At 50.4% G+C, this 18415-nt stretch overlaps 1 protein-coding gene across 1 annotated transcript; it reads right to left on the bottom strand.

The window, feature by feature from the left end:
- Positions 1-5455: 5455 nt before the first annotated feature.
- LBH (LBH regulator of WNT signaling pathway) lies at positions 5456-17315 on the bottom strand. Its single transcript, XM_041489345.1, has 3 exons — positions 17147-17315; positions 16278-16380; positions 5456-7936 (listed from the first exon to the last, which is right to left on the bottom strand). The coding sequence occupies exons 1-3, from the start codon at positions 17170-17172 to the stop codon at positions 7736-7738; spliced, it is 330 nt and encodes a 109-aa protein (XP_041345279.1). The 5' UTR covers positions 17173-17315; the 3' UTR covers positions 5456-7735.
- Between the last annotated feature and the right edge of the window lie 1100 nt (positions 17316-18415).

Below are 18415 nucleotides of genomic sequence, written 5' to 3'. Positions count from 1 at the left end.
CAAAATACTCAAGTTAAATATTATACTTCTTGCATTCTGTGGCCAATCCCATTTTACAGAGGTCAGGACTAGTTACAGAGGTTTAGTTGCTCAGATCAAGTAAGGCAGAGACAGGAAGTCCTGGAGAAATCTCTTGGGCTGCTACTGAGACAAAGTAGAAAGGATTCTGTATGGAAAGAAGCACATGGATAGGGTGCAATGTGTGACACATGCTGCAGCAAACAGGCAGCTGAGAAAGGCCCTGGAATGGGCCAGGACAGCTCAGGAGTCCATCTGGGAACAGCAGTGGGGTGCACAGTAGCAGGCAGCACGACTTTCCCCTGCCCCATATGAATGCCCACAGGCTCTTCCCCCTTCCACACAGAGGCACCCACAGCAGACCCAACCAGGAATCCACATCCGAGTGCTGCAGATTTGGGCAAATCCCATTCGGGTCAGCTGAGAGCCGCAGGGATAGAGACGGGTCATGAGACTACCCACTACAAAATCCCTTTGTCCTTGAGTGCAGGGGATAATGGCCCCAGCAGGATCTGCTGAGCCTGGCAGGGACTGAAGAGCCCCTGCAAAGTTCCCCTGGTGCTACTGTCACAGCAAGTTCATGCAGGAGACCCTGCTCTAAAGCTGCCTCTGCCTTCCCTGCCTGTGAAGGTATCCCAGATCCCAGCAGCTGGAACGTTACTGGCTGAAACCCAGCGGATCCATGCCAGAATGTGCCAATTTCTCAGGAGGCTGAGCAGAGGGAAAAGCAAGCTGTGGGCACTGGAGCAGGGGAGGGCAGGGCACTGAGAGGCAAATCCACCTGCACACACACACGGAGCCTCCTTGGAGCACTGGAAAGTGTTTTCCCACCCGAGGGAGCATGGAAAGCAGCTCCACCTCTGCTGCTTGCCCCACCAGCCACCTTCAGCCAGTTCAGCTCCAGCCGGGGGACCCAGCGTTGGTGTCACCCGGCCACAAAACAGGTTTTAAGCAGGGCAAGTGTGGCTGCAGCTCCGGTGGCAGCAGGGGTCAGTCCTCACCCCGCAGGCAGCATCCACGGCAGGCCTGGCGCTGCTGGCAACAGCTGCAGTGGAAAAGAGTCGTCAAACACCGCTCAGGAAGGCTCGTGCTTGACAAATATTTGTTGAGCTGATTGTAACCTGCCTGGCTCATACCTCTGAATGCAGAGAACCTGCGGGGAAGAGCTCAAACCCCTGCAATACAGCCACCCTTTCTCCCTGCCCCGGCGCAGCTGGAGAAAGCCACAAACCTGAGCCACCTCCTCACCCCAGCTGAGCTGTTCTCAGCCTGCAGAACAGCAGGGGCAGGCTGCTACATGGCAGTGACCACACTGGGATTATATTGCCCTGTGTCCCCTTGTGCTGATCCTCACCCTTGCAGTCCAGAGCCAAAGGCACTGGCCAGTGCGATCCTGGAGGAGGTGTGTCCCCTTGTGCTGATCCTCACCCTTGCAGTCCAGAGCCAAAGGCACCGGCCAGTGCAACCCTGGAGTAGGTGGGGAGTTGCCTGGCTGCAGCTGGATGAGGTTCTGGCTGCTGCTCCATCCCTAGCCAGTGCGATCCTGGAGGAGGTGGGGAGCTGCCTGGCTGCAGCTGGATGAGGCTCTGGCTGCTGCTCCATCCCTGCAGCTTGCAGCAGAGATGCAGGCTGTGTGCATGAGGCTCCCAGCATCCACGGCAGGGCACTGTGCACACAGCAGGTGGCCACGAGCACCCCATGGCCAGGGGATGTTTGGGACAGAGGCAGGACACGCTCTGGGACACAGAGGGTGGGAAATACCTGGGCTCCTGAACTGGCTGAGGGCAAAATAAAGAAGGAAACACTGAAAATGAAAGCAGAGCTGCTGTGACATTTTCATGCTTGGCTTCTGACATCCTCTCCCTCTCATACACTTGACTTCCTTGCTTATTTTTATCAGATGAAGCTGATGGTCGCTGCTACGGTAACCCTGTGTGGTTACAGCTCTGGCAGCACCGAGTGCTCAGTGCATGCTTCCTTTGTGGCTTGTGCAGTCTTCCCATCCCTCAGGGCTCTCAGAACAGTGGGTTTGACTTTGTTATGCCTCAGCTGCCAGTTGTGGTGGGTGGAGGTTCACCCCTCCAGGCTCTGTTCCCTTGTCCGAAGCCACTGCTATCTTCCATCTCTTTTGTCCTGTCTTTGCTCTCTTTGGTGGGAAAAGTACAGGTCACTGACCCCAAGCATGGGGCTGGGGGTTTTTGTTTTAAAGCAGATAAAGCACAAGACAACTTTCACAGAGTTGGTAAGTTGGTGTGGGAGAAAAAGCTCTTCATTGACAGGAAAAAGTCTGATTTGAAACAACAACAAAAAAATAACTTCTCTTGCTTGGACCCCAATCCTTCCCGTTTTAACCATTAGGGAAGGTGAGACCAGAGAACAAAGGACTCTCTTCCCCAGCTGGTTTGTCTCCAGTCCTGGCACCCAAACTGCCCCAGCCTGCTACCCCAGGCTTTTGGCTCATGCTGGGGCCATCAGCACAGCATGACACAGTCGAGCCCCACACATCTTTTCCTGCAGGTGAACTTCCACTGAGCAAAAGGTGGGAGCTGCAGAGGTCAGTGGGTGCCCTAGGGTGTGTCCTGTCCTTCAGGCATGAAACCATGGAGCTACAAGGAGCTTTGGCAGAGCAGCTCTCCACTGTCACACCTAACAACCCCACCCACAGTGCCCTCGCCTGCTTTGCAGCAGCTCCTGTTCTCTCCATCCCTGCTCATCATCACATAAACACACACAATGCTCCCACCAGTCCCAGGCATTTCCTGGGTGAAGCAGGTTTCTCTGCACTCAGTTCCTCCCTAGGTGATGAGCATGAAGCCTCCTCACTCCTACTCCTAAAACCAGCACTCATAAAGCTTCATTTGTGTAAGGATGGGTTTGAGCTTAGTTCAGCAGAGCTCCGCTCCAGCCAGGTTTGCACAGCCCTTTCTGCAGGTGGATGATCACCAGGGCTTCGGAAAGTGACACATTTGTAACCCAAGTGGCTCAAAGCCAATGACACTGTGCTATGACACTGCTGTGGGATGGGCCACCATGCCTCCAGGGATGTCCCACACGCTGCCCTCCCGCTGCAGAGACATTGACACAGACGCTGCTGACTGTGGGGACACCAGGCAGGAGCAGAACTAAACTCTGCTGTGCTCCTCGCAGATCCAGACACAGATTTGTGCTGGCCAAACATCAGCAGAAAGGCATCACTTGGACCATGAAACACCCAGAGCTTTTCTCCTCAAGTAAGGATTTAGGGAGAGGAATTCCTGTTGTTAATATAGAGATGTGTGTTGCTCAGGATTGCTTTTTGAGAGCACGGAGCACGTGCATTACAGGCTGTTGCTCCTCACATCCCCGGGTTTGTTCCAGGTGAGTAGACTTGGAGGATTTTGTTTTAGTTTTGATTGTGCTTCAAGGCATTTTAAAGCAGATCAGCATCACCAGGATGAAAGCTCCACATCCTCATAGGCTGGGAACTTCCTGCTGGGATTAAAATTGGAAGGAGACAGCTCACCTGAAAGAAAATTCAGCTTCTCCTGTTGCTTGCAATGATAAAGAGTGTGGTTACACCAGAGCACAACTTCAGCCTGCACCAAGGGGACCTGCATCTTAGGAGTGGCTGCTCCCCACGTGCAGTGCTGGTGCATTATCTTTGCACTCCCACAGAGTGAGAATTTTTCCTGTCTGCACCCAAATGCAGGCAAAGTCAGATACCAGCAGTTCATGTGCAGAGGTTCAAGTGACTGTGGGCTTGATGAAGGCAAACAGAAGTGGGTGCACACTGAACACTACAAATGAATTATCTGGGAGTGTGAACACAGGCTGAACGAAGCAGGACAGCAGAGCACAGCTTGCTGTGTCATCAGTTTCCACCACAGGGCAAAGCTTGAGGAGAACAAATGCCTCAGGTTTAAATGTGACCCAGGAGAGACATTGTTCTGTGTGCAAAGAAAGGTCCTTATGCCACCCTTCCTTTTTTTTGAGGATGACTAAGGCTCACCCATTCAGCAGCAAGCCCATTTTCATTTGATGATCCAAGTTCCAGTTTGGCCACAATAGTTGGAGTCAAGGAGCAGGAAAGAGCCTCCTTCCCACCAGCACTGCTCCAGGCAGATACAAGGCAGACCCCCTGGCTGAGCAAGCCCCACTCAGGGGCCAACCCTTCTGGTCTTACCCCAAAACAGGATGATACAGCAGGATTCATTCTTCATTCTGATGTGAGCCTGAAAAACCTGTTGGTGTGCAGCACATGGAAGCAGCAGACAAGTTCAGTATGTTTGCAGTTTCCCTAACCAGTGCTGTATTTTAAACAAAACCATTCTGGGTCAAGAATAAACATCTTTGCTGATTTCAGTTCAGCACATCTGGTCGTCTTGGAAATCCTGCAGCAGCTTCTACAAGGCAAGCAACTTCTGCTAAGGCAAGCAACTCTGTGCCTGAGGAAAGGAAGAAATCAAAGCACCTCTGCTAGAGGCTGACTGAAGAAAAGGAGAGGTCAGCTTTAATATTGCATTTGTTCCCATGGCATAAAATATCCATGAAGGTTCAGCATGATACAGTTCATCTTTGAACTGTGGGGCTCACATTGAGCATGACCTCAGTTCAAGCATTAAATGGAAGGGTCATTAGTTAGTGTGTTTAAACTAGTCTCATGTAAACATAACACTCCAGCCTCAGCTGGGCTTGTTTGCCTAGGTTAGATTAGAGTGTTAGCTGCCAAATGACAGGAACTTCTATCCATGTACCTTAAAGATATGGGAATGCCAGGGTATTTGCTTCTTATCACCGGGTCTTAGTGGAAAATTTAATCCCATTAAGTACACAGCTTGAATTACTGAATCCTGGCGTGGTCAGACTTGTACACCCAGAACAGTGCCTTGGTACCAGGGAAGCTCAGACTCACACTCAGAAATGCCATTTCCCCCAGCAGCATGTGGCCACTGGTGAGTGGCACAACTAGTCAGGAAGAGCTGACCTCTAGACCCAAAATGGCCAACACAGACAACCCCGGGTAGCTCAGCTGAGACCCCAGGAGCACACAGCAAGGCAAGGCTTGTCTTCATGAGTGCTGCTCAGGGCAGGGAAGAGCATGCACAGGGAACATGACTAACAGCAGCTGTGAATAGTTTCCACTCTCCATTACTTCATGTTTTGCAAGGTTAGGTAAGGGGGTAGATGTAGAGGACAGATACAAATACAATTTTTTTTTTAGGAATAAATAATCTGGAGCAGCAGTTTGCTGCAGCTTTTCACACAGCCATGAGCAACCACAGGAAGATGGAAGGCAAAGGTGCTGCCCCTCAAAGTTGACTTAGGTTTCCAATGCCAGAGGGCATGATCTGAGGCCAGCCACCAGTATGCAACCAGCATCTCCAGGCTCAGCTGATAGCCATGATCTGGAAGGCTGACCATCCCAACCCACTTTCACAGTAAAAACAAAGCCAGTATGTTTGGAAAGCATTTTCAAACTTTATTTACAACTGTCACAGTGACAAAAATGTAGTTTGAAAAAAATGCTAGCTTCTCCCTGAGGCTCAAAAAAGAATTACAGAAATATAGAATGTATATCATACAACAGGAGTTTTACTGGAGTGCTTTGTTCTTCAGATACGTTCAACAACAAATAGAAATATACACAATACTTCCAAAAAAAGGATGCAGACAGAAATATGCAAGTCTTTAGGGCAGACAGCAGGTCTGAAGTCCAAGGATTGCCATCTCACAGCTGCCCACATGGTAATATCTTTGATATAGAGCTTTGACTTGGTGGTACAGATGGTAGAGACCAATAGAGAGTAACACTTAGAAATAAGACAACTGGCTGGTATGCAGGTGTACAAGCTCACTCCAGTAAGACAGCAAGACTAGAACAAGTGTTACAGACACAACAGCTGAATCCATCACTAGAGAAAATGGCATCACCACATCATGGCTGTTCAGTGATCAACCATCCACCAAGGTGGGCAGGGAGAGTGTCTGACTGGGTCTGCGTGGCTGGACCAGAGGCCAGCTGCAGTGTAGGAACACCGAATTTCTCCTGCTTTGTGCTAACTCATCTCCAAACACCGATCTGTCCAAAAATAGTTACACAGCTGATAAATTATTGCCATTATGTTGAAACACAAGCAAGACAAGACTAAAACAATCCTGCCAATACGTTAAAAGCAGTTCCCAAACCCCACCAGCGTTTAACTACTCATGAGGTATTAAAAATACAAATACACACATGTCCAAATAGATTTTAAAAATGGAACCAGTTATAAGCAAAGGGGGGTGGCATTGGGATTATTATGGAAGTTTGGTTAAGGCCTTGACATTTCTTTTTCTCTTCCATGACCCCAGATTTGGTTTAGGTGGTAACTGCTCTCATCCTATCCCAAGATTGACTGGCTCCCAAGCTGGTCCCCAAAACTGCAAGACCATCCCTTTCCAGGAAAGCAGCAGGTAACCTTGTCTGGCAGCAGACTGGCCTTCTCCTTGAGACAGAATATGGTGAAGAGAGAACAAACCCAGACTTCACAAGCCAGTCTGCACTTCATTAAAACAACCATGAACACTTCACCCTCACTAAGAAGCAGGAATGCATCTTGTCTCAGGACACCCACGCTAATCCTCTTCCAGCAGACCCCATCCTGCAAATCCCACTGGTGATCCACACTAGATCTGGTGTTTCGTCTTTGGATGACCCCCAGGTCTGGCAGCCCCCCCACAACATTCCCCACCAGCCTGTCCTGCACTGAGGAGACCCTGCAGTGCAAAGCTGGAGGAGAATCCCCCCCACCCCTCTCAAGCCCACTGACCATCAAGTTAAGAGACACAAAACCCTACAACTTCAAGGACATCAAGGCAAGGAGGCATAAATCTCCACCCTTAGGCTTGGGGCACTGTACAAGACGAGACCACCCACAGCAGCCTCAGCAAATAGGAGAGAAAAATCTGAGGTGTTCAAACCTACATGAGCTCTTGCTGCAGACAGAAGCACCTTTTTACATCCGATGCACACCACCTCATGCTCACCACCTGCAAGATAAGCTAGGGCGTTGCAGGAGAGATGACAAGCAGCAGCCTAATGCTATCCTGCAAATACAGCTGCTCAGCATTGAAGAGTCTAAAGGCAAACAGGGGGAGAAAGTAACTTTGGGGAAAGTGGCTGGAAAACAGGCTCAACAGCGAGAGCAAGAAACCAGACTACTCCTATGGACGCTCACCTTACCCTAGGAGGTGCCGAACCAGGGAGAGCTACAGGCCCCTTGTCACTAGATCATTTAGCCATGCTTCGCTATAGACACCCTTCCACCCCCCAACACACAAAATGGAAGCTGTAAGAAAGGCAAATCTGAGATATTTTGGCTCTGTTCTCATGCTTTTAGCCGGAGGCAGCTCCCAGCCAAACGCTGCCACCTCCAACTGTCCTCCCCCTTCCCGAGCTCCCCCCTCCAGCAGTCCTCGTGTGGTCACCCTCTGCCATGTGCTTGGAATTTCACTGCTGCCTCCGCCTCGGAAAAATACAGATAATGATCTCGAGAACAGCAAACATTTCTCTGCGTTACTTCCTTCCTTCCTCAGGAGGTCTGGTGACACCGAGGGCTTCAGTTCTCGATACAGAGAATACAAAAAAACTAAGATCTCGCAGGTGCAAAATTGAACTTGTCTTATTAAAAAGACTTTCAAAGAAAGTGTGGCTCTTCCTTCAGAAGGGTGCAGTCCCTTGCCTTTCCGCAGATGCCATTTATTGCTCCTTGTTGTCCTTCTTTGCATCTTCACAGTTTTCTTCCTCCTCCTCCTCGTCCTCCTCCTGCACGAGGAACTCCTCGGGCGGCCATCTCAGCTCCCCGCTCTCCACGTCCCCCTCCGTGGGCTCCACCACGATGGAGGGCAGGCGGTCCTTCAGCTTACAGTAACGATCAAAGTCTGAGGGGTCGGGGAAGATCTGAAAGAGCCAAGGAACAGTCTGTGAGAGGGGCTGCACTCACACACTCTCACCAAAAAGCCAGCTCGAGACATTTAGGTCTCCAGGGCAGACTAGTCTGGACACAGAGTCAACCACTGAGTGATGGGAATACTCTTGAACTTGTCAATAACCTTTTCAAGTCTCCAAGAAATGGAAATGAGCACAGCCCAAGAGGCTCCCGAAGCACGCGCTTGCTTGGATAGTGCTCAGCAAATAGGCACCTGCCCTTTTGGATATTTATCCAAATGCCTTGTCACCCCCCCACCCCTGCTTTTGCATTAATGCTCTTCAGTTTGCACACAGAGCTCTCTCCATCAGAGAATCTGAGATCTCATTTCCTGCTGCTGGTCAGGCTGCACACCAGAACAGTTCTCCAGGCTCTGCTGCTGGGAGACAGGAAGGTCATGGCAACCCAGGGCTAGCACAGCCCAGATCCTTGCAGCAAGGGCCTGTGTCTGGTATCACTCCAGGGCCACGGTGCCAGCCTGAAATAGCTCAGCTGCATTTTAGAGATAACTCTGGCAGTATTCTGCACACTACAGCTACCACACATCAGCAGTGAAACTCAGCAGGACACTCATTTATGGAAGGGCTGGGGACTAGACTGTATTTCTTCAGGAAAGGGGTACCTGTGGCATAGCCAGCAGTCATGCACTGTATTTCTCATGCAGTGGATACAAGGACTCCTGCATCTCCAGCCCCTCAAGGTGCACCTTACCCATTCCCTCCCACCCACTGCTTGCCACATGGATGCACAAGCTTGTGCAGTGCAGCAGCACCAGGGCCCATACTCACTGGTACTGCTAGTGATGCACACTTTGATTCTACTAGGAACTGAGGCAAAGTGTGAGTAAAGGGAAAAAAAACCTGCTGGTGGAGTGTTAGCAGCAGCTTTGCACGACTAGATTGCAATATGAACAGAAAAGGTTGTGTTACTTGTGGGTAACTTGCTGGGGGAACACCTTCAAACCCCAGCTCATCCAGAAGGGAACTGGATGGGTGATAAAAAAATTTATCACTGCTGGGTGATAAAATCCACTTACTACATCAGACCTCCTGGTTAGTAGCCAGAAGATTAAACAACCACCACCTGCTATTTCAAACAATTTTATCAGAGTGTCCATTTCACATTAGACTTGCATTTAAACACTCCAAAGGGGAAAATGACAAAGTGCATTCTCCCCTTGAGGTTGTAGGCCAGGTGAAAAGTCATGTGGCTGTACTTTTCTTTGAAAATCATCTGCATTCAAGTGAGTTACAAGAGCATCCTTGCAGGGAGCAGCACTGCCAGCCTTAGCCTCAGTCTGAGAGCAAGATCTCATCTGCTTTGATCTTTGTGGTTCCAGTAACAAAAGCAGGCTCCCCATCCAGGAGCCCTGAGCATTAACCATGAAGCTTCATTCTGCTTGTGCCAATCATGTGGGTACCTACCACCTTGGGAAGCCCTGGCCACAAAAAGTGAAACAACATCCTATCAGCTCCTTCTTCAGCCTAGCAGCTGTTAGCTACAGCATCACCTCCTTGGCAATACTCAGTCTTCTACTGTTCAGCCTCATTTTTCCTTCACACCCAAAGCTTTGTGGCAATCAGATTGGAAAAGCCTTTGGGCTGCTACCTAACACAAATTCAGGCAAGGGAACAGAAAGAAATGCACAAATCAGGGGCTGTTTGCATGTGATCATCTGGTCCTGGGGACAGCGGTGTAAGACTCCAGCTCCCACCATCCATGTTTTTCAGGTGCACAAGAGCAGCTGAGGTCCCTTGAACACAGCCACATGAACCTGGGCATTGCAGTGTGAGCTACTTGCTATTAGTCACTCTCAGCACCAGTGAGACAGCAACTGTTTCTTGGAGCTTTGTGGCTTCTGCTTGGCCAAACAAAATCAGTTTCAGGCACATAGTGCATTACTGAAAGTACAGTCAGTGGCTCTTAAGCATCAAGTTATCTAAACCCAGGATAGGGGAAAAAAAATACTCTTGACATTACATGGTTTAGAAGGTTGCAATGGAAAAAAAAAAAGTGTGGTTCAAGAGGTTACATAAGCTGATAATGTCATGAAAATAGCCTCCTATGGAAGAAAAATAGCAGTATAATAATCAAACTAACCTTTGGCTGCTATTATTTTAAGCACATTAGGTCAAATTGGAGCAATTTCTTTGAAAATAGCCTGCCAGATTTTTTTTCCAGAAACTAAGTAGTAGTCATTTCCTTACAAACAAATATCCGCAAAATGTGGTGTGCAGCTTTTTTAATAATAAAAAAACCCTAGCACAATCTTATCTCAAACAGCTGCAGGACAGGCTGAACCCAAGAAGGTCAGGATTTTTTCCACTAAGTCATGCTTTTTAATCGTTGAGGCAGCATGAAGGGAGATGTTGCAACTGCACTTTGAAGGGGCGTGGACAGTCAATGGAAAAAATACAGAAAGGCAGATTTCCTCCAGTGTGATGGGCAGGGTGACAGCAGACCAAGCACAGGGGCCCAAGGAAAAAGGGTTTGAGACTAACTGTACATCTGGGGAAGCCAAGTGAGAAGGTTAATCCAACTAGCCTCCCCCTCCTCTTCACAGAAAAAGATAAGCAAGCACCAGCTCTCTCTGTCCTGCCCCAGTAGGGCCATGCCACATGTGCTGGTTCCACAGGCCTTATCTGGTCCCACTCCAGATTTAGAGAACGGAGGGAGAAAGAAACCTCCCTAACTTACAGCAAGCTCCACACTGGGAATTGCAGCAGCTCAGCTCTGACCTGGGAGCTCTGCACTCTCTAGCACAGCAGCCAGGACAGCAACACCTGCCTCCAAGCCTTCCTGCTCACATTATCCTGCCCAGGGCTGTGCGAGGAAGGCTCTGCACCTCCCACCTCACAAAGAGGACAAGAGCCATGGGTTAGCTTCTCCCTTTCATGCATGACACGGAGCCTCCTTGCACAGCTAAGGCAGACACCTTCCCCTGGCAGACCTGGTCACTTGATGGGGGACAAGTGACAAGCAAGTGGTTGTGATGGCTGCCTAAAAGCAAATTTACAGCAATTCAGAGGCATCTTCCACCCCTTCACTTGCATGATACAGCACAAGGGTCTGCAACTGCTTCCACACACAGCTTCCCCTGTAGCTGAGCCCCAAATCCTGGCCATGGAGAGACACATCCAACACCTCTAGATCCACAGAGGACATGGATGTTGCTTCTTACACTACTCAACACAGCTTCTAGCTAACAGCAAGACTGGTTTTTACAGGCCCCTCTGGATTTACGTCTGGGAACTGCTCTCCTCATGAACTTAGCCAGATCACACACAAACCAACCAAACTCTTGCCTTGCAGCTGGAAAAGGCAGGGAAAAGCAGAACTTGAAACAAAAGCTTGAAATGATTTTAGGATGATCATGTTTGCCTCTGTTTCAGATGATCTAGCTCTACTATCCTCAGATGAAGTCTTGGCAACAAGAACGGAAAGTTTTCATTGCCCTGGGGAGGCTCATAGCCTCTCTCAGCATTCACAAGGATGGAGAAACACCAAAAGCAGGAGAGATGTCAGGCAATTAAGAAGATTAGCTCAGCACTACCATAATCCAAGTGACACTTGTAAATTCAAAACAACTTCCACATGTGTGCTCCATACCAACACCCATAGTTAAAATGCCTGTCTCCCCTCCCATGGGGCTGAAAACTATTTAAATTGTATTACAGGGAGACTAAAGCAATGACATCTTTCCAAATTAAGTTACTGGTTTGGGGGAAAAGCTTTGCTTGACTGTCGTCAAGACTGCTCAAGTCTATACAAGACTGCGAAGTCCACACTGGGAGACATCCCACTTCAGGTATAGGATACACCCCTGATGGACACATCACTCATCCTCCTTAGACTGAAGGGCTGAATTTTGTGCCTCTTCAGCAATATCAATATTCCAAACCCCAAATCAGCACTGAAGTTGTGAAAACAAAACTTTAGTGCCACTGAGAAGCACGGCAAGCTCATGTCAGGAAGTGCTTCAGTCATCTCTCAGTGCCCTCTCTGGAGGACTTCTCGGGCCACAATGCATACATTTACTCACACAGCAGTCATGACTCAAGAACGAGCTCCAAGTATGTACACAGCAGCTGTGACTCAGGTTGATGAGCCACAACAAGTCCCCAGCCACAGAAATACTGCCCTGTCTCAGGGCATGATGTCAGGGAAACTTCCTACATCTAACCATTTTCCCTCAGAGCAACAAAGCATCAAAGTAGGGAGGAAAAAACATGCTCTGAGGTGTTGCTGCTGTCCTCAGTTTAGATTTCAGTGGAACACTTGTGCACAGCATAGCTGCCAAAATGATTGCTTTTGTATCTGTTTATCCCATATCCTGCTTCTGTCTTCACTGAGGTCCCAGACCCTGGCATACATATTGCCTATTAATCTTGTCTAGCAGCCATGCTTGCTATCATCACCTTTTTGCAGCCTGGTTTCAAAACCTTCCACAGCAGCAAGCAGCACCTCTGAAGGACTTCCCCTGTACAAATCAAAGCTGCACAGACATGAAGCACCCGACAAGAAAACAATTACAGAGGAAGGTGAATTTCCATTGAGCCAACAGCCCTTGGGCCAGTAACATACTGGTGGTCCAGTTTAACTGGAGGGATCCAGCACACACAGCTGAAGCCCCTCGACTCCCTGGGAAAGCCAGTGCTTCCCCAGGGCTGGTGAAGAGGTGTTGCACTCACCAGAAATGACTTCTCCAACACCCAGCTTTTGGCACAGCCACTGGATAGAGCCTTAAGCCTATTTACCCAGATTCAGGCACTCTGACGTGATTGCCAGCGAGCTGTGGCTGTGATTAACCTACACAGATCCCAGCATGATGCGATCATGACTTAAAGAGCTCAAGCTCCCCATGACAACCAAACCTGAGCTGAGGGCATGAGGCAAGCTCAGCCTCTGCAGGCCAGTCTCCTACACGGGAGCCTGAAGGACCAGCGAGTCACCTGCCAGCCAGCCTGCAGCAAGGCAGCACACTCAACTCAGGACACTGCCTCTGCTCAGAACACACACTTTGGGCATTAAGGCATTTTCAGTTGTGCTCAGACCCTGCTCCACTTCCAAGAAGCAAGGCAGGATTCCGGTCAAGGTACTGTTTTGACAACGGCTCCACGAAATGATTAATTCAGCCTCGGTTTCAGCGGCATTGTTCGTGCTGCTGGGAGACAGCACAGAGGACAAGCTGGCAGAGTGCTGATGAGGCTCTTCAAAGAACAGGTATTTCTGGGGCTGGGAAACAGCAAACAGTGCATTAGCTCTGGCTGGCAGCAGAAACAGCCTGGCTTGCTGGACACTGCCAGGCAGGAAGTGCATGAAGCCCTCCACAGCCACATCTGTTTGTAGCAGGGGCAACTTGAGCCATCAGCTGCATTTCAATGAGTTTTTTGTTTAGTAAGTCCCATGGGAATTATGGGACATCTATTAAAGATCCAGAAATAGCTTCTCACTGCAGGCACAAGACCCAGCATGACATCATCTCTTCAGTCACATCTTCTGTTTTGTCTATGCTGCCCTGTTCTGAGACTCCTGCCCCAAATTCACCATTCACTTCTGCTCAGGTCCTTGGAATCTGTTGGCTGAACCATCTTCAGGGGGATCAGAAAGCAGCTTGCCATCACAAATACAGTAATAAAAGCTGTCTTACAGAGGATGACTTTGAAGCTAGCACGCTAGTTTACAAGCATTTTGCATACTAACTGTGAAAAAAGGCAATCCTGTGATGAGAAAACATGTTTGCCTTAAGCCTATGGAAGCAACTCAGTTAATACTGGTACTCCTTCTGCAGTCTGAGTTCTCACTATTGAGCAGTGATGCCCAGCCCAGCAAAGGGCACAGTGCTTTACCTGAGGAGGAGACTGCAGACCTTCAGCTGATGTCTAGGACAGACAGACACCCCAGCGGGTGGAAGATGCAGAAGAAAAAAAAATCAACAACCCAAGCTCCTTTCATAACCACTGAGACAGAGAGGAGCCAAGAAGTTCACTGAACTCCACAAGACAGAGGAAGTCAGACTGCTGAAGTTCATACTCAGGGTATGAGCTTGCTTCTTCAGTTTACTTCCAAATAAAAGAAAAAAAAAGACTTTCATCTGCCTGGCTCTGGCGGCAGAAGCAGCCCCCAGTCTCACAGGCAACATCCCACTCACCAACTCCCAGGCAGTCCCTGCTCTACACAGCTTTAAGGGGGAAATTTTGAACCCCAGTTTGAGGTCATCTCTGTAGTAAAATAAATTCAAGTTCTACTGAAGGAACAGGACAAAATGTTGAAGGTAAAAGCTTGATTCTGGCTCCACTTTTTACTTTTTGCCTCTCATAGCCAGCCAAGGGCTGTTACACTGTGAGTGCCTGACTCTGCAGATGAGTAGAGGAAGATGCTGCAGCTTACAACAACAAGCCTCAGTGTAGGAGCAGTCATGCTCCATTAGCCCTGTCTGGTTTTAAGTTATTGCACTACAGCTCTCAGACAAGCATACAATTTTCCATGTACCAAACTCTCTCCATCAGCAAGATGAGGCACAAAGTGCCAAAGCCTGAGGTAGAACAAAAAGTTCATGGTGCTATTTGCATCAGATTTGCCCTTGCTGGTCTCAGTTGACTTTCAGCCCTCTAAGGATGCTTTGAACATACCTTGACTTACACTGTGACATTCTCAGCCTAGCAGCCAGAGAAGGATGGCTGGATCCTGCTCCCCAATCCTCTTTACACTAACCTGATTTAGAGGTAGACCTCATACACAGCCCACACACTAATAAGGGTCTTCCATTTCAACTCCTCTACTCTTGCTGCCATCTCTCTTCATCACATCAAGGTGAAGTGCCTTGCAGGCACATTTGAAAAAAAATTATCTACAACTAGACCACTAAAGAGAATAGATCTAGGATGCAGAAGCCCTGCACAGATAGGAGTCGTCAGCTTTTATGACTCACATGTTCAGGTGATCCACTCAAAACCAAACAGTCCTGTTCCCCAGTTGGCCAAAGCAGACTTTATCAAGGTTATTAGCACGTGGGGAAGAACCTCACTGAAGTGATCATTAGAACAAGCAGGGCACCTAGATTCTGCCTCTCCCTGGGAATTTGGATGGGTAAATAGAGGCATTTGACCTGAGTGGGTTAAGCCTCTTCATGAGGTGACCCATAAAGACAGCCCATGCAGACTGCTTTGATTGCTTCAGATTTAACAACTGGCATTGCCTCTGTCTGTAAGAGAGGCTGTATACTCCCCACTAGCTCAAGTACTGAAGCACAGCTATAAACCAAACAACTTGCATTACCCAGAGCCAGAATCCTGACTAAAAGAAGGAATGCATCCCCTTTTCCTCCACATAGCTATGCCTTCTGCTGGAGGCCTCAGTGGTGGCCCGAAGTTCAGTCGATTTCATGCTCCAGTGCACTGCTGCTGCCTTGTAGTTCCCTTTTCAGACACAAATATGCAAACATTCGGCACCTCATCTGAATGCACACTCGGAGCAAATGCCTCCGTGCAGATTGTGTAACATCTGCAAAGGACAAAGCCTGCATCTGGATGTGCCGGTAAGAGTCACCCGACACACACAGCAGATGCAAGTCATCTGCCAGCATTCAGCATCTATGTCAGATCTCATCAACGAGCCTCCTGGAAGTGAGCTGGGAAGCTAAGGTGCCTAACTTGTGCTTTGATTAACTACAGGCTAGGAAATGAAAGGGATATTAAGACTAAATCTAGCTGCAGACTGCTTCTTCATTGATCTTGAGATTAATAGCTAACTACATTGTTCAGAAGTTTCATAATGAATGCAACTTGTGCCTCCAGGTACTGATATCTCCAGTGACATTTCATAGCTCACTTAGGCTGTGTCTGGCCTCACTGTATTTTACAGAGGATTGTTAACCCTCTCAAATGGGTACATCTGTCAGGAAAACCAAGAATTAGATCAAAAAAAAAAAGTGGATGCCATATAAACAGCCTCCTCCTGCTCTCAGCAGATCAGCTGTATGATTTGTCACAAAGATCTCAAGAGCCCTCTCAGCTCAGTGAGTGGCATGAATCCTTCTTTAGCCCATCTCCCACTGAGCCCCGGGAATGCTGAATGAGCAGGGGCTCGGTCACTTCAAAACAAGCAAATCCTCTGCCAACCCACACTGATAGCGAGTGATATTTTAGACAACCATCTCCTGCCAAGCAAACATTCCAGTCTGTTGACTAGTTCTCACTACTGCAAGACCTGCTATTAGGTCAGGCTATGGAAACGTACGTTAGACCAAGCTTACAGTCGAGCCCAGGCAATTCCACATGGGATTAGTGCCTCAACTGCCAGCAAAACACTTACCTGATACGACAGCCCATCCTTGCGGGGGCTTAGTCCGATCTCATCCATGGCTGGGGTGTTCATCATCACTTCAGTCATTTCAGCGGATCTCAGATAATCAGAGCTAGAGACAAAAGACAGCATTCCAGTGATCTGAGGGGCTCCGGCAGGACCGAGCACGGTTCAAGCGGCGAAGCGAGCAGCAGAGGCTGTAGGCAGTCTATTTCTGGTCCCTTCCTTCCTGCCCCCCCTTGGAAGGCAGCGGAAAAAGCTCAGTACCTCGTAAGCTGGAGCTACATCCAATGCCCTGGGAGCACCTCCCCGGCTCTCCCCCCAAGAGCCCAGCTCAAGCACACCCGGGGACGCTCCGGCAGCACCGCTTCGCTTTTAACTCCGCATTTAACTCCGCTTCCTCCAGCTCTGCCCCGCGGGGAGGGGGGAAGTAGAAAACCACAGTGAATAAAGTGCAAGCGCGGGGGTTTTGGTTTTTCTTTCAGTTTTTTTAAAAATTATATTTTATTTCTCAAGCCGGTGTGCTTTGGATCCCACTGACTTATTTTACAACCTCGGGGACTCCCACGCCAGCGGAGCGCGCGGCGCCAATTCCAGCTCGGCTCTTACAGCCTTAATGGCATTTCCAGCTCCAGAAAGTGAAGCGAGCGAGCTCCCGCAGCGGCTCATCCGTCCCGCACCGCCCGCCGGGGCAACTGCCGCCACCGGCCGCTGTCCCGGAACCGCTCCCCGGCGGCCCTCGCCGTCCCGCTGCCTCGCCTCCTCCCGGGACACTGACCCGGCTGAAGGGGCTCGGCCTCAAGCGTCCCCCCGGCAGCACCCCGTGACGGCAAAGCCGCCATGCCCCCGCCCGCCCCCCGCGGGAAGCGCCCACTCACCAGGGCAGGGGACACAGCACAGACATGAAGTCCCAGCAGAGGCTGCCCCGGGCGGGGGGTGGCGGAAGGGGCACCCAGGCGCTGCGGGACGATGCGCGGCGCTGCCGGGGACCGACCACGCTCCCTCACGCCTCGGCCGCCGCCTCCGCTCTGAGCCCCGCGACTGCCGCCGCGCCGCCTTAAATGGCCCCGGGGGGCGTGGCCCGGCCCCAGCCCCGCCCACCCGCCTGACGTCAACTTTTTCATGAATGGTCTCGACGCGCGCCGCCTGCGGGGGGAGGTGTCGGGGTGTCTGTCCGTCCCATGTCCCATGTCCCATGTCCCATGTCCCCGCGAGCGGGTGGCGGTGACCACGGCCACCCCGTCCCGGGCGTTCCCAGCGCAGACAGGTGTGTTGCCGCTGTTTCGGCCCGGGCCGAGGCGGGGTGCGGCCCCCCGGCCCTGCTGCCGGCCGTGCCCCGAGCATCACCGCGCCCGGCGCTGGGTCTCACGGAGCGGGTCTCAAACCCGGCCCCTTCGTGGGGCGGTGGTGGCCGGGGACACGGGCAGGGACGGCACGTGCCGAGTGGCGGCAGCGGCCGCCCAGCCCCGCTCCTGCCAGCGCCTTCTGTGCCCCGCACCGCAAAAGCTGAGCGAGCAGCTTCAAGGGGCCGAGTTATATTTAGCAAAACAATGTGAATCAATGACGGGAAGGCGCAGGAGCAGAGAGAGGCAAATCCATTCGCTGCCCGGGCAGGTGAGCACCGTGGGCAGCTGTAGGTGAAGCATATTTCCTGCATTCCCCTCCCAACGTGAAACTTCTGGAAGGCAAAGTGCAAAAGGCCTGAGCACCCCAAACTCAGCATGACTCCCGATTTTGTGCATCGATCTGCTGGTGTTCGTGCAGCCCGAGGAGCAGGCTGTGCCCCGACGCACATGCCTGCAGGGCAGGGCTCATGGCCACAGGATGGGCCGGGCTGTCCAAGGCTGCTGAGAGATGCTCAGGGCTTTTGGGGACAGTTCCCCCCTCTGTTTGCTTTCCCAGGGATGTTGCCATACGCTGACAGGTGAAGTTTAGTGCCGGGACTGTTTGGATTCCACCTGTTGCTCCATGCTGCTGCTCAGACTTTGCCAACACAGTGGATAACCAAGCACACACAAACGCTTCTCGTGTTTCCTTCAAACGCAGAACACTCAGCTGCTGCCGTGCTTCACACACGTCTATGCACGGGCAAATACGTGCTATTTGCCCCAGTTTTTAAGTGCTAAAAAAGAACTTAAAAGCACTTA

This window comes from Pyrgilauda ruficollis, unplaced genomic scaffold (genome assembly GCF_017590135.1).
Source record: "Pyrgilauda ruficollis isolate IOZ18807 unplaced genomic scaffold, ASM1759013v1 scaffold93, whole genome shotgun sequence".
NCBI lineage: Eukaryota > Metazoa > Chordata > Aves > Passeriformes > Passeridae > Pyrgilauda > Pyrgilauda ruficollis.
This window is presented reverse-complemented; position numbering and strand designations above follow the sequence as displayed.

Excerpts from the sequence above, each read along its gene's own strand:
- LBH (XM_041489345.1), bottom strand. The coding sequence starts at position 17,172 with ATGTCTGTGCTGTGTCCCCTGCCCTG. Across the intron at positions 16,381-17,146 it reads GTGCTGTGTCCCCTGCCCTG|CTCTGATTATCTGAGATCCG; the intron begins GTGAGTGGGCGC and ends TTTTGTCTCTAG. Across the intron at positions 7,937-16,277 it reads AGGATGGGCTGTCGTATCAG|ATCTTCCCCGACCCCTCAGA; the intron begins GTAAGTGTTTTG and ends TGGCTCTTTCAG.